Below are 27,553 nucleotides of genomic sequence, written 5' to 3'. Positions count from 1 at the left end.
TAAAAATTTCTCACTTTTAATTTCTAATGCAATAAATATAAACAGATACATTCTAATCCATATAAACCAAAGCTCTTTGAGGTTCTCAGTAATTTTTAAGAGCGTAAAGGGGTTTGAGACAAAAACTTTGAGAACAACAATTGTAGCATATTATACTCAATAACTTTATAATGGAGCTCTTCAATTCTTCCCCCCATCCTTGAACTTTTGGAATCAATTCCTCATTCTTTTAATGGCACCATATTTTGTCAGACTCAGCATAGAAAACTTTAGAAGTATCTCTAATATTTCCTTTTTTCTCATGCTCCTACAAATCGAGTATACCAAGCCTTTTAGAAGAGTGTTTACAGTTCCAAACCTAGAAAGATAAGTAAAGGCCAGTCCACAGAGGGGCATTAAAGTCATAACCAAAGAATAAACTTTATGGAGCCACTAATGATTTTTGGACAGAGGAGTAAATGGTCATGTCAGTAATTCAGTATTTAAGGTTATGCAGTGTGTTCAGCATTCATTGATTTAGTTGCCACATAGGCTGAGGATGAGAGCACCTAAACGGAAATGACAGTTTGGGCTCTAATAAAAATATATTGGCATAATGTGCCCCATTTTTAAAAACATCCTTTCTACCAGTATTGTATTATTGGCTCTATTTTTGTTTTTTAAAAAGGAACAATTCAGGAGGTAAGCTTAGCAAGGACATTGTTCACAGTTTACAGATTGAACTGAAGTTCAGATTAACCAGGGGACTTTCTCCAGGTTAGTAGACTGAGAAATATACAAACCAGTTTTATGACCCTCTGGCCTGTGACAGGGGAGAGATGCTGAGGGCTAAGCAGGCACACAGGGCGCGTTGCTGTAATCTAAGCTTGCAGTCATATTTGCTTTTCAAGTCAGTAACTAGAACTGTTAAGCCCATGTGTATACATACCTTGTAGTCATGGTTTTCTTTAGTTTACACTCTTGGGTTAGTACAGTCCTGTTGGTATAAGGAAAGGAAATGCAAGGAAGACCAGGGTCTGCGAGCAATCTCCTGGCCTTGCTCCACTTTCCATAGGAGAATGGAGGGAAAGTGTTCACTTCATAAATGAAGGTTAAATTCTTGAGTACATAACATAATGACAAAATTCTCTAAGAGGGAGTAAGTGTCTTTCTCATTCCTCTACTTTATAGCAGCACCTCTCAAACTTTATTCCACAGGAGTAATACGTGTCCTGGGAAATGAAGCGTGCTTTGGTTAGGGATGTTTAGAAAAAGCTGCACACTAGTTCTTCTTTTAGAGGCTTATAGTGCACAGCACTATATAAGTCTCAGAGTCCTGAGATAGAGAATTTGTTAAATCTGTTTTGCCTAATTATTTCCCAAACTGATTGAACCATAAAACTCTCTTTTTCTTCCTTTTTTCTCTTTTTCTTTTTTTTTTTTTTTTTTTTTTTTTGGTAGAATGCCTAATTCTATCTACTGCACAAAATAAAATGACTGTTTCCAGCACATGGTTTGAGAAATATTGACTTAGTCCCATATCATCAAAATTATTGAATAAATTTATTATCATGGCAAACATTTAAAAATAACATTACCATGAGCATTTAAACATCATATTCTTCCTTGGTGTCTTCCACTCCCAAGCTTCAAATGAATCTCCTTCATGTGAACAACTCCCAGATTTTGATCTTTTGCCCTCACTTCACTTTCTGTGGCCTGTTGTATTTTTTTTTCACCTGGGCCTCCTATCAGCCCTGCAGCACGTCCAAAATAGAGTGCTCTCCTCTATCCCAGTCTATTCCTTTCTCTTTCCCTGTGTTAGTTACTTATGACGTTGTTCCCAGCCACTCCCACTCAAGTAGACTGATGTCTTCAACTTTGCTTCTTTTCTTCCAATCTTTCTTCATGTTCGATTGATCACATCGCTTCAAATACTACACCTTTCTCTCCATTCTTATTCCTGTTGTCACTGACCCCAACTGAGCTCCCAGTTTATAGCCTCCCCATCTCTAGTTCATTTTATGACTAGAAGGAAGGAAGTCCCCACAGCTAATTGTGGCCAGTCCCTTGCTCACACATTTTCACTGGGTATCACAGTCTGCCTGAAAACGTTCAGATTCAGGCACACATCTACGTCCTCCCACAGTGGGAATCCACCCTAATTTTCTAACATTTTTTCCCAATAATGCCCTCCATGGAGTTATGGAACTGCTACTCTCAGAGTTACAGCATGTCTTGATGTTTTGTCTGCACAATTTCTATTCACCTTTGAGCCTCCTTTTCTCTTTGCTGGAATCTCCTTTATTTTCACCTGTTCCCGATCTTTACTCAGCAAATCCATCCATCCTTCCAGTCCCCATTTGGAGACCACCAACCACCCACATGAGGTGTCTCTTAGTCCTCTCAGCAGGAAGGAGGTGTCTCTATTCTGACCCTTTATAACACTGCGTGTATAATTTACTTTTAACACTTACCTCATTCTGTCTTAAGTTCCAGTTGTTTGTACACCCACCTTATGCTTGCTTACAGCTCAGCAAAGGGCACCCCTGCCATCTACATATTTGTGTCTCCTTCAGAGCCTAACTCAGAGATTTTACATAGGTGGAATGAAAAACAAATGTTTGTTGAATAAATATAACTGGTTTTAAATGTTATTTTAATTTTTATGTGTATGAAACCTCCTACCACAAATAGAGATCATATGAACAATATTCTCGTGCTCTTTAATTATAGCTCTTCTAGAGTGAATAGTATTGATGAGGCTTCAAATTAATAGGTAGTCACAGAATTTTTTTTTTTTTTTTTTTGAGACGGAGCCTATATCTGTCATCCAGGCTGGAGTGCAGTGGTGCGATCTCAACTCACTGCAACCTCCACCTCCCGGGTTCACTCCATTCTCCTGCCGAGTAGCTGGGACTACAGGCGCCCGCCACCACGCCCGGCTAATTTTTTGTGTTTTTGGCAGAGACGAGGTTTCACCGGGTTAGCCAGGATGGTCTCGATCTCCTGATCTCATGATCTGCCCGCCTCGGCCTCCCAAAGTGCTGGGATTACAGGCTTGAGCCACTGCGCCTGGCCCACAAAACTATTTTTATTTAAGTTCTAAATGTTCTTTTAAAATTTAATTTAGATGTAAGCATGTTTAGTATTTCCAAGTTCACTTTACACAGACTATGAAAACCTTGACCCAGGAGGCCTTGAGAGAAAAAGGCCGCTGTGGCTTTTCGCAGTCTACCCACCCGCTGGCTTCGTGGCAGAAGTAGACTGTTCTCCCCCACGCTCATGTACTTGTCCCTGTGCACTTCCCAGAACTGAAATTATGGCTCTTGTTTACGTTTCAAATAACTTCCTTGTGTGCATGTTGTGTAAGAAGAGAGATGTCAATACAGATGTAATGAAGCAGGTTAAAGCCACCTGAGAATATTTGTCTAGAGATAAATGACAATGTGGCTAACCTGAGAGCACTTACTCTTAGTAGATCTCCAGGCTGGTCCATTTCACAATTTAAAGTCCTGTATCAGGAGACGTTGTCAAACATTATCTCTACATTTCTTTAGAGCATGGGTCTAATAAGATCATTCATCTAATAATTTTAAGAAGCTCTTTCTCTCCTAGAGCAATGCTTCTCAAACTGTACTGTATGTGCGTATGAGCTGGAGATCTCGTTGAAACTGAGTGCAAGCAGGTCTGGGGTGGGTGCAGGATTCTGCATTTCTGTTCAGCTCCCAGGTGCTGCGGGTGCTGCTGGTTCATGGACCACACTAGGCAGAGACCTAGCGGAGGGTTCTTGGAGTTTGGTGATGCTGTTCTCATCCAGGTTCGTCAGTTATGCAAAATGGTTTTCTTTCTGTGTCTTGGTTTACCTCATCTGTAACATGAGAATATTGAATGAAATGGTGTCTAATGGCTCTTCTCAACTCAAACATTTTAGGATGACACAGGAGGAGGTAAGAAGAATGAGGTGGCAGGCTGCAGTTCTGAGCACAGATTCATTCTCTTAATCTCCACCCAACTTTCATATTTATTAATAGTTTATTTTAAAGGTAGTATGAATGACACACCATATGTTTTCCATATTTATATTAGAATGTAGACCTTCACAAAATAATTTTAAATATGACAACTTAGTAAATAAATTGCAAGTAAAATATACTTCGCCCTCTACCCTCATCATTTACATGTGTTTTGTTGCTTTTATGTTATTAGGAAATCCTCCATAGCTTGGGTGGGATTGAAAACCTGGCTCAGGTAAGATTCCTGTTGTGGTGGCTGGTCTCGCCTTCTCAGTTTGTGCCTGCTCTGAGCAAGAGTTAAAAGGGTGTGTGGCTTTCCTGTGTTATGCTGTCTGCCCCAAAGAGGGACAGGTGGGGTTAAGTGTGAGTGTGAGGCATGATACTCACAGAGCAGGGAGGAACCCACGACATTTTGTTCTGGCTGATTGGGCTCACTTTGCTCAGCCTGTTGAAATGAGAAGGTGCTATAAAGGGTCACATGTCTTTAGCTAGTAATAATAAGAAATAGGCAGCCGGGTGCAGTGGCTCACGCCTGTAATCCTAGCATTTTGGGAGGCCGAGATGGGTGGATCACCTGAGATCAGGAGTTTGAGACCAGCCTGGCCAACATGGTGAAACCCCGTCTCTACTAAAAATATAAAAGTCAGCCAGGCACGGTGGCGGGTGCCTATAATCCCAGCTACTCAGGAGGCTGAGGCAGGAGAAACGCTTGAACCTGGCGGGGCGGAGGTTGCAGTGAGCTGAGGTTGCACCATTGCACTCCAGCCTGGGCAAAAGAATGAAACTCCGTCTAACAACAACAACAAAAGGGGCGATGGCTGGAAGGCTCAAGCCCTTAGCATTGTATATACCATATGGTAGGAGGAAAAGAAGTATGTGTATATATATGTATATATATTTGAGACGGTGTCTTACTGTGTTGCCTAGGCTGATCTCAAAATGCTGGGCCCAAGCAATCCTCCTGCTTCAGCCTCCTGAGTGTGGGATTACAGGTGTGTGCCGCTGGGCCTGGCAAGATAATAACCTGATTATGAAGATGTTCAAAACTTTTTCACACAAGAAAACGATTACTGTGCTCAATAAAATACTAATAAATAGATGACAAAGAAAGGAAGGATCTTGACTTTATTTATTTTTCTGCTTTGCTACCTACTGAGGGAGGGTAAGCAAGTGAATATATATACTGAGCAACTCAGAGGCTTGCATTTATTAATACAATAAAACAAAATTTCTTTCTTTCTTTTTTTTTTTGAGACAGGGTCTCACTCTGTCACCCAGGCTGGAGTGCAGTGGTGCGATGTCGGCTCACTGCAACCTCTGCCTCCTGGGTTCAAGTGATTCTCGTGCCTCAGCCTCCCAAGTAGCTGAGATTACAGGCATGCGCCACCATGCCCGAATCATTTTTTTTTTTTTTTTGTATTTTTAGTAGAGACAGCGTTACACCATGTTGGCCAGGTTGGAATAAAACAAAATTTCTGATCATGTTTTTGAGTTGGAACAGGCTAGTCTCCTAAAACCTGTATAATGTTTACAGAGAGAATGATTTTCATGATAAACATGTGGCCCTGCAAACTCATTCTGAATAATTAATGGAAGGTTACGTTTGTGGCAATTTAACATTAAATCTACTTTATTTTATTATATTCTTAGAAAATTGATTCATTTTTTTTTCAAGAACCTTTTTAAATTGACTAGAGGTTTACCTCATTTAATAACGTAATATTTCATAAGATTATATTACAAAGCATCTTCTTATCCATTTTAACTTCTTTTATAATATTAGAAATTACGTGTTTCCCTGAACCTGTTTCTTATTATAATCAATTATCCACAGTGAGAATTATCAGACTACTCAGTGCTCATTTTATTCTGATTATTGCTAACTGCATGTATGCTGGCTAGACATATATTCAGAGACTATAAAATATAATGTCAATAAAATATATACAATGTATTATAAAAAGTTCTCCTAAAAAGATACATTGAAGAATAAACATTCTATATACTATATATTATGTATCTTATATGTATCTTGTATTTGGATACTAAATTACACCACAAACTTTCCTAGTGAAGAGTCATTTTGAGACTTTCGAGAGTTTATAGAGTCTTGAGATGGTCTTTCCCTCAACTTCATAGCATGCAAGAGAAGTCAAAGAATCTAGAAACCAGCCACCTTTTGCGCTTGAGTGGTAACAGTCCCAGAAGGAGCATGAGGATTATTTGATGAATCTGTTGTGCCACCTACAGTTGATTTTAAGAACTGCAGCATCTTGTTCCTTGCTTCCTTGCGTGCTTTTGGTGTCCTCCTGACTGGCTTGTTGGTTTGGTCCTTCATGCAGTACATGGAGATTGTAGCCAGTGAGTACCTCGGCTATGGAGAGGAGCAGCACACTGTGGACAAGCTGGTCAACATGACATGTAAGTGTTGTTGTGGGGACACAGCCAGTTTTGTGGACTTGCTAGAAAAGCAGTATGGTGTTTGCAGTAGGAAACAAGGATACTTTAAATATTTATTAATGTTTCCACACACAGCTCAGGTGCTGAGCATCCTGGTCAGTTGTTATATTTGATGGCAATATACAGCCAAAAGGAAGGTGTTTAGATTACAACCCTTACCTTGAAAAGCACAATTTATGTAATGCAGGAGAGGCTTCCATAAAAGCAAATTTTGGTAAAACATATTTTTGCCTCTTTTTATTTCTGTTAAAATGTCAGAGACTATCCAGTTTTTTTTTCCCCCTATAAAATTGGGTTAATCATGATACCTACCTCATAGAATCTGAAGCATCCAGAGCGTGAAAAAGAAAAATAACAACAACAAACCTTATCTGATGCTGTGAATGTGAAAACGCTGGGCTGTGAGTGTGAGGTATTCCTTAGTCACTCAATCTTCTCCCGTTGGAGGCTCTCCCCCGCCCTGCTGTCCTGCACTCCAGCTTTGATGAGCCACAGATGTCCTGCCGTGTGGGAGGCCAGTCCGTTTTCTTTGTGTGAATCGACTGGCTCTCCGTATCCTCCTGTGGGGCAGCACAGTGGTTCTCAAATCCGGGCAGAGAAGAGTTTATGGCAAGCCCTGGGCACCAGGAATTCTCTTTGAGGATGACTGTTTTCCTCAGCTGAGGAAACTAGCAGGTTCCTCTCATTTGCTGGCCTTCCCTCTCTTCTTTATGAGTTGAAATCTTTGCAGAGAGGACCTTTGAAGAACAGGCCTCACTTGGAACTGGTAAGGTTAAGAAACTTGTTCAAATTTAAGTGGAAAGAGACGTTTGCCTTTTTTGGTATTTTTAGATTTCATTATTATAATAACATTACAAAATAAATAACAGTGGAGCTTGAGGAGTAATTCTTGGGGTAAAAAAGTAGCCATGCTGCTCCTGCATCTGTTGTTCCTTTCGTGCTGTCTGTATTCCCTTTGCCCTTTCTCTGCCTACCCATATGTACTGCAGATCTGTGCTCCCGGGAGTACTCCCCATTTAATCTCCAGATGCCTCTTTCCGCTCTTTCTTTCCTTTATAGATATCTTTCAAAAACTTGCTGCAGTCAAAGATCAAAGAGAATGGGTCACCACAAGTGGAGCCCACAAGGTGAGTGGCCCCCGAAAGAGTTAATGGTTCAGCTCCCTATGGCAATCATTCACATTTGGGAAGTTCAGGGCCTTTGCAGTTAAGTCATGTGTAATTAGAATCCAGAAACCTGGCAGCCTGGCCTAAAATTGTGAATCTTTGTCAACCCTTTTATATTCTTTGCCAGCGTTTCGAGTTAATAGAGATATAATAAATACACGTTTTCTGGAACTCCTTTCCTTTTTTTCTATGCCATGTAATACTAACTAGGTTTATTGCTTAAATATTACTTGAAAATCCCTGGCTATGTATAAACTCACCCTAGGTGTGCGTTTATAAATAAGTCAACAAAAATAAAATTGTGCATATGTATACATATAAATTCCATATGGCATGTGGGGCTATAGTAGTTTGAACCACATGTGATTGCCACTGTAGGTCGAAACAGACTATATTTATAGCGAAACTGTTTAGATTGTAACCATGTGGAGCCAAGTTTCAGTAACCTGTTGAGTTTCATATCCCAGGAAGCCACTTTCTAGTGTATATGGGAGTAAGATTGCCTAAAATGTGTTAACACATGCCGCTCATGGTCTAGAGGATGATTCTAGGTGATACACAGGTCAACGTTTTTTTGTTTCCATAGCCATCTATTTCACAGATATTATTGCTTACAATTGGAAAATTGTTTTGAGCTAACATTAAAGGTGTTAATTGAATATGGCAAAAATTGTGAAAGTAATATGTAATGGATTGAAATTTGGGAAACATTAGAAGACAGAGATAAAAGAGAGAAGAAAAAGAGGAAAGGATCAGATGAACAAAGATAATGGTAACTTTATTAAGATAAAATGAAATCATAAAGGCAAAAAATCCATATACTGGAAACATAAAAATTATCTTTGCAGTCGTTGCACAGGTTGCAGCTCTGACCTGGGACATTTTGGGAGGCACTTTTCAGGGGCACTCTGCATTCTGAAAATGTAGAGAATTTTCCAAGTAAGAAAACTTGCCTTAACAAGAATTCAGGGAAAGCCACTGACAAAATACAGACTTCCAGCTAAGTCATATTATTTAGGATGATGCTTGGAAGCATCGATGGTGCACCTTCAACATCAATTAGAAATCTGAGAGGCAAATGGAATGCTCGATAGTATTCATATCTTCTTTAATTTGGCAAAAGAATGAAAATTTCAATATTTTGTTGAAAAATAGTTTCATAATTTGGAAAGTGACTAGCACAGTGCCTAGCTCAAAGTGAGTTCTCAATGGCTGATCTCCACCACTGTTGTAATTTATGTCATTAATTGTCCCGGTTCTCCCCAGGGTGGGATCAGAAGGGGCAGAGAATACTTGGGCACATGGAAATAGAGGGAAGTATGAGAACCAGGCTGGTCATGTGGCTTGATGCCTTTTGCTTCCTGTCCTGGGCAAGGAATGGCTACAAGAGGTTACTCTCCAGAGTTCCAAAGTAAGGAGAGATGGACTCCTGCATCTGTAAAGAACCGGATATTTTGAATGTTTAATAAAACTCTTTTTAAGAATAAACTTTTATATTGACTACAAAAAATAAAAAAGAAACTGCATAAGGCTTGAGAGGCCATAATATTTTTTCACTATTCTATGGTTAAAGCCATAATAAAATAAACAACTTGATTATATTGACAAAAAGTGTTTATAAAGGTATTTTTAATGCCATGAAAAAATTTCGGTAGATGACATTAAGAAAAAAACATAAGAGAGAGCAGCTTTAACATTATATATACAGTTTGTGCTTAATTGTATATGCACATACATTATAAACTACTAAGCAAACAAAACAAAACAAAACAAAAAGGTTAAGCCTGTATGATCTTGAGAGGGAAACATTTTGCCATTCAAGTGGCTGGTAATGGAAAATAAATTAATGTTAATGTTGAAAAAAGAAGCTTGTAGTACTTATATAATTAAACTTTATTTTACTTCATTTTTCAGACATTAGTAAATTTACTTGGTGCCCGAGATACTAATGTTCTATTGGGTTCCCTTCTGGCTCTGGCTAGTTTAGCAGAAAGGTAAGTAGTATATTCTGCTATACTTTCCAGTTCTACTACTATAGCAATTTAGGTGGGAAGGATGCAAAATAATCAGTTACTTTGTCAACTACTTAATAAAATTTCTTGATACATAAGTGTGAAATAACATGTTGAAGAGAATCCTGGATAGAAAGCATTATTTAAAAATTTAAACTGGAAAGGCAAATCATAGTTTAAAATTTTCTTTTTATTTCCTGACTGGAAATGTTTACTTAGTCTTTTATCTAACCCTCAGTTACTTCTAATTTCAAAATCACCATAATCTTTCTTTGGCAGCTGAATCTTTTTGACCTTCTTAATTCATTCTTACCTGAGAATTTTAACATACAGAACATTTTCAAACATTTGTGGGCTTTGAAAAATTTTCAAGATCTTTCTCCTTATAAATATCATGAATATTTTAAATGTTCTTATGACAATAAGTGGACCATTGCTTTTCTGTGAATAATATATGATTCCTTTTGTTTTCTGATCTCTTCTCCCAAGATAATATTGGAGCGAATATAAATATAATAGAAATACAGCGAATTTATATGGTTAGCCTTTGTGTCCCCACCCAAATCTCATCTTGTATTGTAATCCCTATAATCCCCATAATTCCTTCATGTCAAGGGAGAGACCAGGTGGAGGTAATTGAATCATGGGGCCATTTCCTCCATGCTGTTCTTGTGATAGTGAGTGAGTTCTCATGAGATCTGATGGTTTTATAAGGGGCTCTTCCCCCTTCGCTCGGCACTTATCCTTCCTGCTGCCTTGTGAACAAGGTGCCTTGCTTACTCTTTATCTTCCACCATGACTGTTTATGTTCCCTGAGGCCTCCCCAGCCATGCTGAAGTGTGAGTCAATTAAACCTCTTTCCTTTATAAATCACCCAGTCTCGGGCAGTTCTTTATACCAGTATGAAAAAGGACTAATACATGGAGGTAGCAAAATATGCTTTTAGTAATTGCTAATATTTTTCAATTTACAGTCCAGAATGTAGGGAGAAGATAAGTGAACTCAACATTGTAGAGAATCTGTTGATGATTTTACATGAATACGACTTGCTTTCTAAAAGGTAGGATTGCTAACAGGAGAAAAAGACAATGCAGTGCCTTTATTTGACAGAAACACTTGTTATTATTTTTATTATGTCGTGTTATTTACATTGTAACTGAATATAATGAGTCAGCTTGGCATTTATTTTCTGTTTAAGTTTATATAAGGAGAATAGAGCAAAGAAGTATATCCATTTATCTTTAGTCCTGCATTACTTCTAGATCTGGGCATAGAGACTGATGAAATAAATTTTTGTGATATCATCTTTAATGTTTTGTTTATTGCATTTGTTTATATCCTGCCTTTTTAGGGAAAGAAACTCTGAGGTGGGTCTATTTTTAGTAATTTCAAATTGTGTATTACAATAAATGATTAGATTGCTAAGATCCATTTGCATTAAGGCAAGTAAAATAAGATAGCAACTGACTTGTTTTGTGATCACCTGCTCTAATAACTCAAAATAAAATCTAGAGTAAAATGGATTCATTTTTACTTGAACTGCATATTGTTCTAATAACTATCCAGATAGTTATTAGATTGTGCTTAAACAGAGTTGCAATCTACGTCATTTGATATTTAGTTGAGTGATTTTCTAAAGAGGCAAAAGAGATAAAAAGAAATCTCAAACAATGAAGCCCTGACACTTAACTCATAGTAAATCCTTTTGTATTCTTCTTCAAAACTCTCATAAAAGAGCATTAAATCTAGATAATACTTATAGACTTGTTTATCTGAACAAACCAGGTTCTAAGCTTGGTACCAGGTGTTGAAAACCAAAGATGAATAAGTTGTAAATATGTAACGTAGGAGAGGGTCAGGCAGCGCTATAACTGATATAGTAGACAGATGCACAGGGGACTGTGGGAGCACGGAGCAGAGACTTCCCAATTAGAATGTGGAGTCATGCAAAGTTTCCTGGAGGAAAGAGGAGACATCTGGCCAGAGAGAGAGAGAGACAAAGTAAAAACAGGGACATGGAGGCATGAAATTGGGTGTGTTAGAGGAATGTGATGGTTGGGCACAGCAGGAACACAAGAACGAAAGTGCCAGAGAACTAGAGCAGATAGTTAATGATAAACTTAAAATGTAGCTAACTTTGATCAGTGTTCTATTTATGCCAAGACCTGCTCTAAGCACCTTGCATATTAACTCATGTGATCTGCACACTAACCCTATTTTTCCCATATTTTATAGATAAGGCAACAAGACACCTTTATCCAGGTCATGCTGGTCTCTGATAAATAACAATGTGAATTTTATCATGAACATTATGGGGACTCGTGGAAAAATTTTAAGCATGATCAGATTTGTTTTTTGAAAGATCACTTTGATAGCAGTGTATGTGGGAGTGAGGTGGGGGGTGTTTGTTTATATTCACATATTGAGATCCACTTACAACAAGGAGAGGATGTTTGGTGTAGAAAGTTTGTGAAGGTGAAGAATACTATTTATCAAAGAACATTTATTATTAATGTCAGAGCACAAAATTCGGGAGGGAGAGGAGCCATAGATAATCAGTTCAGGGGAAAGGAATGAGAACCCAGTATGGGAATGAGAATATTGGAAAGGTAGATGAAAGAAGGGTTTATATCTTGAGCGTGACCAAGGATTACAAGGAGGGGAGGAGCAGGGGGGTTAGCTAGCTGCCTGATGTTCAAGAGCATCCTGGAAGTTACCCAGGAAATAGAAAACACTAAGAGCTCTTGACTGACTGTGCAGGAGTGTGAAAAGAGGAATATGTGTCTTGATGCCTCCCAGTCTTATGGCTTGGAAAACTGAAAATATTGTGGTGCCATGAGTCAAGATCGGGGATATAAGGTGAAGAATAGACCTGGGGAGGAGGCTAATGACTTTGAGTTTAGGGGTAGTGTGGTGAGTACTTGTGGATCATCCATGTGGCTAAAACTTCTGGAGGTTAGGAGCAATGCCTGGGCTGAGATCATGATGGCAAGGTAGAAAGAGTGTTTGAAATCATGGGAATGGATGACACTATCCAGGATGAGAGTGTTTAAGGATGAGACTAGAGGACTAAGGATGATTCTATAAAACATTTATCATCATAATTTTTCATGGCACAGCTGAACCTTGTGTCTTTACCATCAATTTAATGCACTTTACACTGAGTATATAGTCACTGAGTGCTTTGCCCTTAATTCCTCTGCATTGTAGTGTTTTTGGCATTTTCTATGAATGTCTTATTTTGCAATTACACAGTAAGTTTCTGAAGACTAGAATAAGACTTTTAATTTTTTTTTTTTTCTTTAGCACAATGTAGATCTCATTGTTTGTCCTTGATACCTATTTGCTGGTCAGTAGTTTTTGTTTTTGAGATAGAGTCTCGCTCTGTCACCCAGGCTGGAGTGCAGTCACAAGTGACCTTGGCGCACTGCAACCTCTGCCTCCTAGGTTCGACCAATTCTCCTGCCTCAGCCTCCCAAGTGGCTGTGATTACAGGCACACACCACCACGCCCTGCCAATGCTGGTCAGTAGGTTTTTAACCAGACCAATGATGATGCAACGAGCCTATAATTTAGAACAGTGATCTGCAAACTATGACCTACAGGCTAAGTTTATTCCACTGCTTATTTTTGTAAATAAAGATTTATTGTAACATAGGGATGCTAATTTATTTTTATATGTTGTCTATGGCTGGTTTCATGCTATCAGCATAGATGAGTTCGTGTGACAGAGATTGTATGGTTAGTAAAGCTAAAAGTGTTTGATTTTGATCGGGCTCCTAACAGAAAATGCACGTTGACCCATGACTTACAAAATGTTAGGGTTATATTTAATGCACTGATGATAGCTTTAGTCTTAATGTAAAGTCATCAACTCATGATGTTGTGATTCTCACCCCCACCCTCCCCACCCCTTTCAGACTAACAGCGGAGCTGCTGCGCCTACTTTGTGCAGAGCCCCAGGTGAAAGAGCAGGTGAAGCTCTACGAGGGGATACCTGTCCTCCTTAGTCTGCTCCACTCCGACCACCTGAAGCTGCTCTGGAGCGTTGTCTGGATTCTGGTACAGGTTTGTGAGGACCCTGAGACCAGCATGGAAATTCGCATTTGGGGAGGCATCAAACAGCTTCTTCATATTTTACGAGGGTGAGTCAGAGTGGGCTTTGGCCTACTTTGCCCTATTTGTTGAAGTCTGGGGACTCTGTGACGAGATGGCAGATTGGTGTGTGCTCACCTCGTTCCCTTCTGCTTTGGGGTTTCTTTGGTAATTCATGCCTTCCGCAGTCATCTATACTTGTCACAAGCATGTTCTACATCGATGTCAGGGGCATTCATCTTTTAAATTCCTTGGGGACCCGGATATATTTATCTTTGCATCACCAACCTCCAGTACAGTGCTGGGAATGTCGAAGGCCATCAATCTGCAAATATAGTGAAGGCTGAATGGAAATCCAGTAACCTAAAGAAAACCTTTGTCTTGTCACCTTTTCCTTGAATTAGTATACGCATTTTGTCATTCCAAGTATAATGATTACTAATATTTTCCTAAAATGTTTGTGTGTGCACATATATTATTATCTATAAAGAGAAAATAAAGCCTGTATGAAAGGAGCAGGTGTATAATCCTTATTTTTCAAAGATGATATCATTAATCAAGTGGTTGCCATGTTACTAACTCTAGTCCAGTTCTCTACTTTTCTCTCAATGGTCCTCTAAGGTGGGCATCATCTCTCTTTTAAAGGTAGAATTCCAGTGACATTGTAAGTCAGGAGCATAGAGAATGGATAGTTTAGTTTCCAATTGAAATTCTCTAGAAGCATGTTGCAATCTAACTTCTGTATTTTCTGAATTAAATATATTGAAGTATTGAATAATAATATCTTGTGGTACCATCCATGGGAAGATTCTATTACCTAATGTTGTTTTAAAGTATAATTCAGTTCTATGGGTGCTGAATCAAAGTTACAAAAAATGAGTATGCATATTTGAACTGGATCATGTTTATGATCTGCAGTACATAAATAAAGCTCATTTTAATACAAGCAGAGGGACTTACCAATTTTCATATAACTAGATACTGTCAAATCAATATTGTTATGACTTTGTACTTGTTATGCTTCTAGGGATATTGCAGAACTGTGTGTTACCAGCTTCATTTTCTCTGAGGGAACATTCAGAAGCATAAGAACAGACTGTAGAGACATGAACAGTCGCTTTGTTAACAATATCTGTCATTACCTAAACAAAGAAAAAAATTTATAGACTGTTGGCATTCTACTTGCTTTATGAATGTGACATAAAGATATCAATACTTTATAGTATAAATTATAAGTCATTCATTAGTGCTGTGACATAATAAGCCAGCCCCTTGGTCAAAATCATTACAATTGCCAAAGGTTTTTTGTTTAGGTTTGTAGGATGACGATGGTAATGATGATCATGGCGGTGGTTATATCTTTATTATTGGACAACCATACCTATTGCAATAGGTGTGGGTTGCCCTCTTGGAGAACAGCTATTTTCTTAAGAATAAAATGAAATTCTATAATAGTTAAGCAGAATTTCAAAGACAAAACCTGCCCTTTTCTCGTATAGAATTGAATCTAGCTTTTCTCTTTTGCTCAAGTCATAACTATCCTTGGTGAAAAAGAGGTCTTTCACATCTAAAGAATCATTTTCCAGTCCATTTTGATGGTGCAATGTTAGCAAACTTTTCCCTGGGATAATGACATATTTTAACTCTTATTCTATGTTAAATATGTGCTGGTGCTCTGGGAGAATTTATTACCCCAGCTGGATAAACAGTTTCCTTTCAGAGCTCGTTCCTGCCCCTGGGCTGACTGCAGCTGGCACTAGGGGTAAAGGTTGCCAGGCTGTCTTGTGGCTTGAGTATGAACACCACTGTTGTCAGGGCAGTTTCCGGGAAACTTTCTCATGCCTGTTCACCTGCCATCCCACACTCAAAGGCAGCTCCCAAAGGGCTCTCTTGTTCAGGTGAAGAGATCCCTACAATTTGAGTTTTAAGATAATAATGTTGACAGATAAGATCGCCACCTGTGATGTCCCTAGGCTCAGCTCCATTACCTTCCCCATGCTCATTACAGGGAGGACACTAGTGGACCCAGATGACATGAGAGGGAAGTCAAGGAAACTCCATCCATGTTACATTTAGGAATGGGGAAATCCAGGTGGAGTTGCTGCTATAAAAAAAAAAAAAATACATGGAAAAAAATGGTAACTATGTAAAACAAAAGACAGCAAAGCAGGCAAAAGATAGATGAAGAATCTATTATGGAAGAAAGTGCACAGAGTAAACAGAAAAGCGAATGCTTTATTTCATCAAGGACATTAAGCAGAGCATGAATTTATGAAATGAGATTAAAGATGAAACAAATTTTGGACACAAAAAGGGGAGAAGATTGCAGAGCCAGGAAAGAAAGCAAGGACTGAATAACACCTACAGAACCGACAAATTAGCTAGATCACCAGAAAAAAAATAGAAATAGTAAAATGTAGGGTAAGCTTGGAAAAAATTACATATAATGCAGAAGAAAAAGACCAACGAATAAAAGAAATTAGAAAATGAATGATATGCCCAATAGAAGAAGACAGGTTTTCAACATGTGGATAATTGAGATCCTGGAAGTACAGAGTAAAATGAAAAGGGCCAAACTTTTCCAAGGTATGATAGAAGAGAACTTTCTTAAAATAAAGGAAGATTGAAAGTTCATGGAAAAAGAAAACAGAGAATAATCAAGACTAAGATGTATTCAGGTGAATCAACTCCAGGAAAATAGAAAATTCAAGAACAAAGGTGACCATGTAGAGCAGTGGGGAGAGGACACCTCTCAATAAATAGTGAGGAATCGGTTCAGTAACCATAAAAAAAAAGATTCTTACCACACACCATACACAAAAATCAACTCCAGGTGGATTGGAAAGTGAAACAATAATGATGCCTTCATGACCTGAGGGAGGCAAAGTTTTCTTAAATGTGACATAGAAAGGACTGATGGTGAAGGGAAATTGATAAATGGTCTGTGCATTAACTTTTCTTTTTCAGAGACAGAAATTTTGTTTCTGATCGCTCCTCCATCGGAAGCCTGTCCAGTGCAAATGCTGCAGGCCGAATTCAGCAGCTTCATTTATCAGAAGACTTGAGCCCTAGGGAAATACAAGAAAATACTTTCTCTCTTCAAGCAGGTGTTTATGTTTTATTATTTGATATGCTATAATTTACTATGTTGTATTATTATTCACTATTATAGATTAGTATAATAGTGTTAAGTAGGCACAATTTAGAAGTTTACAAAAATGTGAGGTGAAATCCATGTGGATGCTGGAAACTTCTTGGTCCCAGTGTTGGACTTGTAGATGAATGATTTAACAAATGTTTTCTTTGCCTTCTATGTTCTGAACCCAGAAAGAGATAAACTCAGAAGTCAGAGATAGGGAGACAAAACATTAGCTTTATTATGAGGGAAACTGGATTAGGGGATGCAGCTTGATCTGTGGCCGGAGTCATGCTTTCTAGAATTTTCTAGATCCCAGAGCACCTTACATAAGGGGGAATCTACAGTGCACACACTTGTCTCACCAGGTGCAAGAGAATACCTTCCCCATGCTTCTTGAGCTCCAAAGAGAAGACTGAAAGATGCTGCCCTGTCTAGGATTTTCACATGCAAGCAGGAGCAGCAATGCATCAATGCTTTTTGGCAGGGCCACCTTGAGCAGTCATGCAGTTTGTGTCCTGCCTGGGGGCACCTGGTCTTTGGGACAAGTGAAGATACAGTGCAGTTGGTGCACTGTAGTGCTGAGTGCTGAGTACTATTGGCCAAGTTGGGTGCCCCAGAGCAGCCCACAGAAAGGGAGCAGAGAGGTGTGGTGTGGGCCAGCAGGAGACAGGGGGACTCTGAGGGGAAAGAGCAGACATTGTGGGAGAGGAAACAAGGGAGTGAGGGAGTGGGAGAAGGCAGGCTTTCCTTGCTGTCTACTATTTTCTCCTGAAGAATACAGAAGATATTTCTTCACAGATGTGTGAAAACAAGGACATAGGATCTCCTCCTCAAAATGCCATTTCTGCTTACTCTAGAAGGACCCTGTCTCAGTACAAGGTCTTGTGCTGGGGGTTTACTGTTTGAAGGCTCCCCAGAAATCTAATCCAGCAGAATCTCAGAGCTCTGAGTGTTTCTAGCAATCATTCAAAGAGTGGGTGAGATTGATAGTGATAGAATTCAGAAGAGCAGCTACTTAGATGTGGAATTATAGGGGAATGAATGCCTGAGAAGGGGAACAAGGAGCCTTTGAGAACTTGAAATATAGCCTACACATTCCTCTGGGTGGAGGATGGTTACAGGGCACACAGATATGTAATATCTCATTGAGCCATACACTTAAGATGTGTTTACGTTATACAGCTTATTCTATACCTGTATTAGTCCATTTTCACGCTGCTAAAGACATACCCAAGATAGGGCAATTTACAAAAAAAGATGTTTAATGGACTTACAGTTCCGCATGGTTGGGGAGGCCTCACAATCATGGTGGAAGGCAAGGAGAAGCAAGTCACATCTTACATGGATGATGGCAGGCAAGAGAGAGCTTGTGCAGGGAAACTAAGTGCACTTTCATGGGTTTACAAAAAAAAAATTTTAAAAACCATCAGATCTCAAGCAAGACTCATTCACTATCAGGAGAACAGCACAGGAAAGACCCGCCTCCATAATTCAGTCACCCCCCACTGAGTTCCTCCCGTGACATGTGAGAGTTGTGGGAGTTACAATTCAAGATTGAGATTTGGGTGGGGACACAGTCAAACTATATCATTTTGCTCTTGGCCCCTCCCAAATCGTATGTCCTTACATTTCAAAACCAGTCATACCTTCACAACAGTCCCCCAAAGTCTTAACTCATTTCAGCATTAACTCAGAAGTCCACAGTCCAACACTTGAGACAAGGCAAGTCCCTTGCCTGTGAGCCTGTAAAATCAAAAGCAAGTCAGTTACTTCCTAGATACAATGGGGTACAGGCATTGGATAAATACAGCTGTTCCAAATGGGGGAAACTGGCCAAAACAAAGGGGCTACAGTCCCCATGCAAGTCCAAAATCCAGCAGGGCAGTCAAATCTTAAAGCTCCAAAATGATCTCCTTTGACTCCATGTCTTGCATCTGGGTCACACTGATGCTATAAATGGATTCCCATGATCTTGGGCAGCTCTACCCTGTGGCTATGCGAGGTACAGCTTCCCTCTTGGCTGCTTTCACGGGTTGATGTTGAGTGTCTTTGGCTTTTCCAGGCACACAGTGCACACTGTCAGTGAATCTACCATTCCAGGGTCTGGAGGACAGTGGCCTGCTTCTTACAGCTCCACTAGGCAGTGCCCCAGCAGGGACTCTGTGTGGGGACTCTGACCCCACATTTCCCTTCTGAATTGCTGTAGCAGATGTTCTCCATGAGAACTCCACTCCTTCAGCAAACTTCTGCCTGGGCATCCAGGCATTTCCATACATCCTCTGAAATCTAGGCAGAGGTTCCCAAACCTCAATTCTTGACTTTTGTGTACATGCAGGCTCAACACCACATGGAAGCTGCCAAGCCTTGGGACTTCCACCCTCTGAAGCAACAGCCTGAGCTGTACCCTGGCCCCTTTTAGTCATGACTGAAATGGCTGGGATGCAGGGCACCAAGTCCCTAGACTGCACACAGCAGAGGGACCCTGGGTCCAGTCCATGAAACCGATTTTTCCTCCTAAACCTTCAGGCCTGTGATGGGAGGGACTGCCGTAAAGGTCTCTGACATGCCCTGAATAAATTTTCCCCATTATTTTGGGGAATAACATTTGGCTCATTACTTATGCAAATTTCTGCAGCTGGCTTGAATTTCTCTTCAGAAAATGGGATTTTCTTTTCTATTGCATTGTCAGACTGCACATTTTCCAAACTTTTATGCTGTATTCCTCTTCTAAAATTCAATGCCTTTAACACATTCAAGTCACCTCTTGAATGCTTTGCTGCTTAGAAATTTCTTCTGCCAGATACCCTAAACTATTTCTCTCAAGTTCAAAGTTCCATCAGATCTCTAGGGCAGGGGCAAAATGCCGCCAGTCTCTTTGCTAAAACATAACAAGAGACACCATTGCTCCAGTTCCCAACAATTTGCTCATCTCCATCTGAGACCACCTCAGCCTGGATTTTGTTGTCCATATCATTATCAGCATTTGGTCAAAGGCATTCAACAAGTCTCTAGGGAGTTCCAAACTTTCCCACATTTTCCTGTCATTTTGTGAGCCCTCCAAATTGTTCCAACATCTGCCTGTTACCCAGTTCCAAAGTCGCTTTCAAATTTTCTGTTATCTTTTCAGCAAAGCCCCACTCTCCTGGTACCAATTTACTGTATTAGTCCATTTTCATGCTGGGCAATTTCCAAAAGAAAGAGGTTTAATGGACTTACAGTTCCACATGGCTGGAGAGGCCTCACAATCATGGCGGAAGACAAGGAGGAGCAAATCTCATCTTAAGTGGATGGCAGCAGGCAAAGAGAGGGCTTGTGCAGGGAAACTCCCATTTTTAAAACCATCAAATCTTGTGAGACTCATTCACTATCATGAGAACAGTGCAGGAAAGACCCACCCCCATAATTCAATCACTTCACACCAGGTTCCTCCCATGACACGTGGGAATTGTGAGAACTACAATTCATGATGAGATTTGGATGGGGACACAGCCAAACCATATCAATACCTAAATAAAAATGGAAAATAAAAATCAAAAACATAAAGGGTTAAGAGTAGGGTTTGAGTTTTGACTCCACCCTCATTGATGGCTATATGGCCTTGGGCAAGTTCCTTAACTTCTCCAAGCTTCAGTTTTGCTTATGTAAAATGGTGATGATAATCATGATATCAGTGATAGAAGATCATTGTGAGAATTCTATGGGAATATATGTAAAATCTTTAGCACACTAAAATGGAATTATCCTTTATAGGAGCTCTGTGCTATAGAGTGTGGCATACTTCTGAGAGCACAAGTATTTCAGTGCAAAATGCCACCAAAGGCTGCCACAGTGGCTGTCAGGAGGCAAGAGTGGTGCTGTTTAGGGCTGGGGTTTAACGTCTGGCAGACTGGGGCTGCACTCCTGATCGTTTCCACTTACTGGTTGTGTGGCCTAGTCTAGTAACTCTTTGAAACTGTTTTCTCACCACTAACACTGGTAATCATAGTGCATACTCTTATTATAAGGATTGAATTGGATAATATATTTAAAGCATTCTTTTATTTATCAACCATTATAGATATATTTGTTGAGCACCTGCTGAGTGCCAGGGCATGTGTTGGGCACTGGGGATTGCAATGAAATGGACAGATACAGTACTTGCCTCCTGGTACACAGTAAGTTCTCAATAAATGGCTGCTGTGGAATAGATGTGCACAGGAAATACATGGAGAGGAGAATTAGAAGCCATTACAAGTCAACTTCTCTTCTTCCAGAGCTGTGCCAGAAGGAAAATTAGTGATTCTTGAGGAGTTACTTTGCTAACAAGCATAGCAAAATAATAAAAATACCCTGTGGGGCAAGAATATTCATGTGAAAGTGTATTTATTGTAATGATGCACACTATGCATTTGATTGTTTTCATTCCAGCCTGCTGTGCTGCCCTCACTGAGCTGGTGCTCAATGACACCAATGCCCACCAGGTGGTTCAGGTGAGAGCACTCCTTCTCAAGGTCAGGTCTCCGTAACCATTCATAATCAACTCACCTTGTGGTGCAGTCTGTATCCCAGAGCATAGGTTTTGGGATCCCATCATGTGATTTAAAAACTATTTTAACATTTCTCATTTCACTAATAGAGTTCCACTTTATATTTTGTCCTTCCTCCTTTAACTCACTTGACTTAAAAAGGACTGACATGTGGTTAATTGATGTTTCTTCATTATGTTATGTGCAGTACTTTTTATTTTATCTTTCTAAAAGGGATACTCTGAATTGCTTTAATTCTGGGCATGTAGAATACCATAAGGTAAGGACAGCGGTCATTTTGATTAAAGCTATGCATCAGATTATTAAGTTAGAGATGATGATTGAGACACAGCAAACAAAATATTTATTGCCAAGAAACTGACTTTGCAGAGTATCATCCACTAATTAATCTACTGTATGTACAGCTATATATACATGTTTGTGTATGTGTATATACACATAAATATAAATTAATGTATCTATATAAATAAATATACACACGTATATGTACAACCCTTGTATGGGCTTCTATTGCAAAAGTTACCTCCTACTTAGTGAATTTTACAGAGAAAACCTTTTGACTGTGTCAATATGATATCCAACTTCAAAATACATGCATGCTAGTAAGGGATCAGCTCATCAATGATTAAATTAGGACATGAGAGAAACTCAGCAGATCGGCGGGTAGTTGATAAAGCAGGGCATTTGGAGTTGGCCAGACTGCGGTTTAATTCCTGGAATTATTATTTCTTGGCTTGGCTTCTAAAAAAATAATGTATCTGCTGTAAGTATTGGTTTTCTCACGTATAAAACAAGGAAATTATAGACAAATTTCACAGAGTTGTTACAGAGATTAGATGCGATAAAGCAAATAAGGCTCTTTGCAGTTATAATATGAATGCCTGCATACAGTAAAGATTAGTACGTTATATATTTACTAGATAATAGAAAAGTGGCTGTAAGGTATTATTATTTGTTCATTCCTTCATGTATATATTTCAATTAAAAAATCTAGGAAGATGTCAGGATTATAGTAAAGACATAAATTAATAACTGAAATATAACGTCTCGCTTTACAGTTATGGTAATTAAGGATATAAATAAATATTAAAGATATAATTCTAAGATATTGGGACACCTTTACTCTGTCCCTTTTTAATCTCTCATTCTTTGTTTTTAAGGTATTTGAATCACTTTGTGTTTATGTACTTTATAATAATCTTGACTCTCCACAGACAGTTGGAATTTTAAGATTGTAGTTGCACTCTTTGGTGTTTAAAAGTGTTATGTTGACATTTTAAATATTGTCCTGTAATGTTTACTTCAAGGTCCAAAGTTATACTAACATTTCTTCTTTGCTATTAGTTTTTGAGATTGTGTATTTGCCTCTTTATGCTTGTGTATCACTACAGTGTTGTCACTCATAGTATGACCCCTTTATTCTTTCAGGAAAATGGTGTATATACAATAGCAAAATTAATTTTACCAAATAAGCAAAAGAATGCAGCAAAAACTAATCTATTACAGGTAATAAACATGTCTGTTGTCCTGCAATATCAAGTTATTGAAACCTGGGGTAACTTTGGTAAAATGATCTATGATTTTTAGAATGTTTAGGTTAGTACTGGTCCCTGTACTGACTATGGGAGAAAATACCTGGCGAGGAAGATTGGCATGGCATGGCATCAAATAATATTAAAACAATGCAGAAGGCTTAACAGTGGTTTCTCTGTGTGGGAGAATTAGGTGATTCATTTAGGTGTTTCTTTGCTTATCAATAAGTTCTATTTTTTTAAAAAAATATCCATTCCTTATGTATCAGAATATAACAACAGGGGAAAATTATTTGCCATCACGGATCTTGACGGGTGAGAAGGGACTTGCCAAGTGGATAAGGGGATATTGGGTGGGGCACCAGTGGCATCTGCTGCAGGGTGGAAGGACATTCTATGCAGAGGGAACAGCACGCACCAAGTGTGAAAGCTGTGAGCTTAGAGTGTGCTGAGGGAAGGGTGAGCTGCTCAGTGGGGCTGGGGTGTGTGGTTGCGGGAGACAGTGCTCCAGGAGATGAGGCCTCACATGTAAGAAAGGGGAACAGTTATGCAGGTTCTAAGTTCATTTTTGAGGAGTGGGTATTGGCAGAGTGGGGGCAGAGGGCAGTGTCCCTAATGTCAAAATCTGATTTAAAGTTAGTCTTTGCAATACTTGTAGCTCATCTTTTCTTTTTCCCCCAAGTCATTTTGAAAAGGAAGAAAGAAACAACCTTTGTCTCCAATCTGATTTAAGAGTTATCATCCAAAATGATGGCCAAACCCAGCAGACTCTTTGGGGATGTCTCTGTGCTGGCGAGCAGGGGTTTTTGGAGAGCTGCCAATGGGAAGGTGCAGGCATGGGACGATTTCTTCAGTGCATCACAGATATATGACACTGTGCTGGTAAACAGATGAAGACAAACCCATCCTGCAGATACATTTTGTTAAGCCAGTAGAGGGTTTTTTACAATTCCAGATGAAGGACTTTTGAGGAGTACGCATGCTCTCCCTTTCTCACAGTCTCCCCTGCTCTCACCTGGCTCCTTCATGTCATTTTGTTGCCGGCCCCACCTCTCTGGGCAATTTGTTTGGGACACTTCTGTATTCAGATCACTGATTTTAGGAATTGATCCCAGATTTGATTCAGCAGACCCTGATCACTCCAATGGTGGCCTATTGTGCAGGCACAGCTGCAGGCTGGGCACACTCTTTTTTCTCAGTTCTGCAAAATGTCAGATGTTTATTTTTCCTAGCTAAAGCCTCACAGGCCTCTTTCTGAGCGTTCTAGGGAGTTACTGTAGATTGTTCTATTTGGGGCATGCTTAAGACTCTTTACTCAGGAGACCAATTTGTCAAGTTTGAGTCCAGTGTGCCTGTGACTATTTTTATATGTCATCATTTCTAGTGTTTATTTTCTCACAGAAACCATATAAATATTGAGGTATACATAGCAGGCTAGAAACAAAATAAACCTTGAGCTCCTGGAAACCTTCAGACGTTTGGTTTTCTCAGCATTGGAATTTTATTTCTTGTCTCTGTACTCATTTTGTACTTTCTAGAAAGAAATGAATGACGAGTCCCGAGTGAAGCAAGGCCAGTATTCCCAGCGTTCTACAACATAAACACTTTGTAAATACGGGAATGACCCCAGGTGCTGGTGTTTTTTTGGTTTTCACTTATAAGCTTTGGCTCCAACCTGGACCAGCCACTTACAATAAAGTCACGTTAATGTATACTTCCTGTTAATTCTTTCCTGAAAGTGTTTTCATTTGCTGAGCTACCATTTAAGAATCACATATCCTTTTGTTTTCTAGTGTTATGCTTTCAGAGCCTTGAGATTTCTCTTCAGTATGGAAAGAAACAGACCACTCTTTAAAAGGTATGAGGTTAGAGAAATATAAGTGACCATTCGATTTAGGAGCTCATTAGATTGAACCGTTTTCACATACTTGGCTTAGATGCAACAGTAGGAAAATAACGCATCAGTATGCAAACCATGTGTCTTCAGATTTCTTATTTCACAGATATAAGTGAGCTATTGTAGTGATTCAGTATCCAGCCACACTGAATATTAACAGAATGATGATGAAAGAGCATAAATCGCCGTATCAATACAACTCCCCTTAATTACATGCGACTGCTATAATTTTAGTTTTCTTTCTGAAAATTAAAGATGTTGACATTTTTAAAAGATGGTATTAAAATATGAGCTTGTTTTTTCCAGCTAGAAATTTGAAAATCGATCTGGGAATTTCCCTTTAGTCAAAGGGAATTTAATCAAAGGGAAAACAAACTTTTTCTGTGTGTCTTTGATAGTGTAGGAGCTCATGTGAAGGGGAGGCTGGACGTTCTGGCGTCAAGATACCGCATTGGTGAGCCTGACCGAAAGGCCACCATTTTGGGAAGCAAACACTGGTTCCCTCAATGGTGTTCTGCACACCATTTAGTTGGGTGGGTTAGCCAAAATCATAGGCCCAAGTTTTCACTAACATCTTGTTAAGAAGGCAGAATAGGCATAAAATATTGAGTTAATATAGTGTTTTTTTGTTCAGAAAGCATGCAGCATCACTTTTTGGCCTTTTGGCTGACATCAAGTACAGAAAGCATGGAGCATTTTATGTTGTTACTTTATTTTTATACGATGCTTGGATTTAGAGGAAAATAAAGTAAAATTAGTTCTTTTTTTTTTTTTTTGACAGAGTCTCATTCTGTTGCTTCTCCTGCCTCAGCCTCCTGAGTACCTGGGACTACAGGCATGCACCACCACACCTGGCTAATTTTTGTATTTTCGGTAGAGGCAGGTTTTCACCATGTTGGCCAGGCTGGTCTTGAACTCCTGACCTCAGGTGATCCACCCACCTTGGCCTCCCAAAGCGTTGGGATTACAGGCGTGAGCCATTGCACCCAGCTACTTATTCTTTATGCTCTTTCGTTTCAAAGCTCTAAACCATCCCTTTTAGTGAACTCAAATATTTAAAATTGAGCCCTTGAAACCAGTGTCTTGGGAATGGTGAATGAATCTCCTTATTTGTTTTATTTTTCATACCAGTATTTTTATTTTCATGGAACTTTAATTTAAAAGTTAGATTAGTATTTACTTATTACTAAAATCTGAGTCAAATGACATTTGTGGAAGTGCTCCACACCCCCCAAAAAAACCCCCAATAAATGTTTCCTTCTAATATATTCAATACCTATACCCCCAAATATCTTACAAATAAGATTTTTGTATAATCTGTATCATATCTAATTTTAAATTATGGTAAAAATATTAACATGCCATCTACCTTGTTAAAATTTTAAGTGTACAGTGTTGTTAACTGTAAGCACAAGGTTGTACAGCAGATCTCTAGAACTTTCTTCTCCATTTGTTTTTTTCTTACCCCACAGAAACTGTAAATAGTGTATTTTTTTAAGGTAAGTTGGAGAATATTGTTTCTCCAACTTTGTTGATAACCAAAAGAAGTTAAATTTGTTTCGTGTAATTAATCAGTGAGCGAGCTGCATTCAAAAGGGAAGTAATGGGCCGGGCACGGTGGCTCACGCCTGTAATCCCAGCAAGGGATTGGGAGGCCAAGACGGGCGGATCATGAGGTCAGCAGATTGAGACCATCCTGGCTTAACATGGTGAAAACTCGTCTCTACTAAAAATACAAAAAATTAGCCAGGCGAGGTGGCGGGCGCCTGTAGTCCCAGCTACTCGGGTGGCTGAGGCGGGAGAATGGCGTGAACCCGGGAGGCGGAGCTTGCAGTGAGCTGAGATCACGCCACTGCACTCCAGCCTGGGCGACAGAGCAAGACTCCATCTCAAAAAAAAAAAAAAAAAAAAAAAAAAAGGGAAGTAATGATCAACAGTGTCCAAGTCTTACGATAAGTGTGTGTAATTTTCTCTGTAGACTTTTCCCCACAGACTTGTTTGAGATCTTCATTGACATAGGACATTATGTACGTGATATCAGTGCTTATGAAGAATTGGTATCCAAGTTGAATTTATTAGTGGTAAGTCCTGAGTTTTCAATATTTTGGCAGGCTGCTATGTAGTCAGGATGGAATTTATCACAGAAACCCATTTCCTTTTTATATTTGGATTAGGAGGATGAACTGAAGCAAATTGCTGAAAATATTGAAAGCATTAATCAGAACAAAGCTCCTTCGAAATATATAGGCAACTATGCGATTTTGGATCATCTTGGAAGTGGAGCTTTTGGCTGTGTTTACAAGGTGACTTTCCCCTTGGGGAACATTTCTGATACTCCCCACCAAACAGCATGTCACACTTGCACGCCAATATTCAATTGAATTAGAACTCTTGTCATTGAAAAATAGCAAACAAATAGATATGAAAATTAGAATGATTGTTTTTGTCAAACAGAGATAGCCACACTAATATTGTTTTAGCTGTAAGCTCTAGAAATCGGCCACTGACTTTTTAAGACAAAAGGCATCATTAATCTGTCACAAAAATATTCAAAAAAACTTCTCCCAATGCATGATGCAATCTCTAAATTGTAAAATGCTACTAAATATTACAGATTGACCCAGGGGATACCAGTGTTTTGAGCTGAGCTTAATGTAAATACAGCTGGAACTTTAAATGCTCTGTGACTTATTTATATGACTTAGTTACTCACGTGATTTTGTTAGCCTAT

General features: G+C 39.2%; 1 protein-coding gene across 11 annotated transcripts in view; it reads left to right on the top strand.

Moving 5' to 3' along the window:
- The window catches only part of NEK10 (NIMA related kinase 10), a 265,539-nt gene that overhangs the window by 51,438 nt on the left and 186,548 nt on the right, over positions 1-27,553 (top strand). For all 11 annotated transcript variants that reach the window (XR_644237.3, XR_644238.3, XM_009201822.3 and 8 more), the window contains exons 7-18: positions 4,189-4,230; positions 6,338-6,416; positions 7,515-7,582; positions 9,536-9,615; positions 10,607-10,693; positions 13,554-13,778; positions 16,696-16,835; positions 21,275-21,336; positions 22,822-22,899; positions 24,719-24,783; positions 26,801-26,903; positions 26,997-27,125. Coding sequence is in view for 9 of the 11 variants with exons in the window: in XM_009201822.3 (XP_009200086.1) it covers positions 4,189-4,230; positions 6,338-6,416; positions 7,515-7,582; positions 9,536-9,615; positions 10,607-10,693; positions 13,554-13,778; positions 16,696-16,835; positions 21,275-21,336; positions 22,822-22,899; positions 24,719-24,783; positions 26,801-26,903; positions 26,997-27,125 (1,158 nt within the window). In the remaining 2 variants the exon portion in view is untranslated. The remainder of the gene's footprint in view (positions 1-4,188; positions 4,231-6,337; positions 6,417-7,514; positions 7,583-9,535; positions 9,616-10,606; positions 10,694-13,553; positions 13,779-16,695; positions 16,836-21,274; positions 21,337-22,821; positions 22,900-24,718; positions 24,784-26,800; positions 26,904-26,996; positions 27,126-27,553) is intronic.

This window comes from Papio anubis, chromosome 2, assembly GCF_008728515.1.
Source record: "Papio anubis isolate 15944 chromosome 2, Panubis1.0, whole genome shotgun sequence".
NCBI classification, from domain to species: domain Eukaryota; kingdom Metazoa; phylum Chordata; class Mammalia; order Primates; family Cercopithecidae; genus Papio; species Papio anubis.
This window is presented reverse-complemented; position numbering and strand designations above follow the sequence as displayed.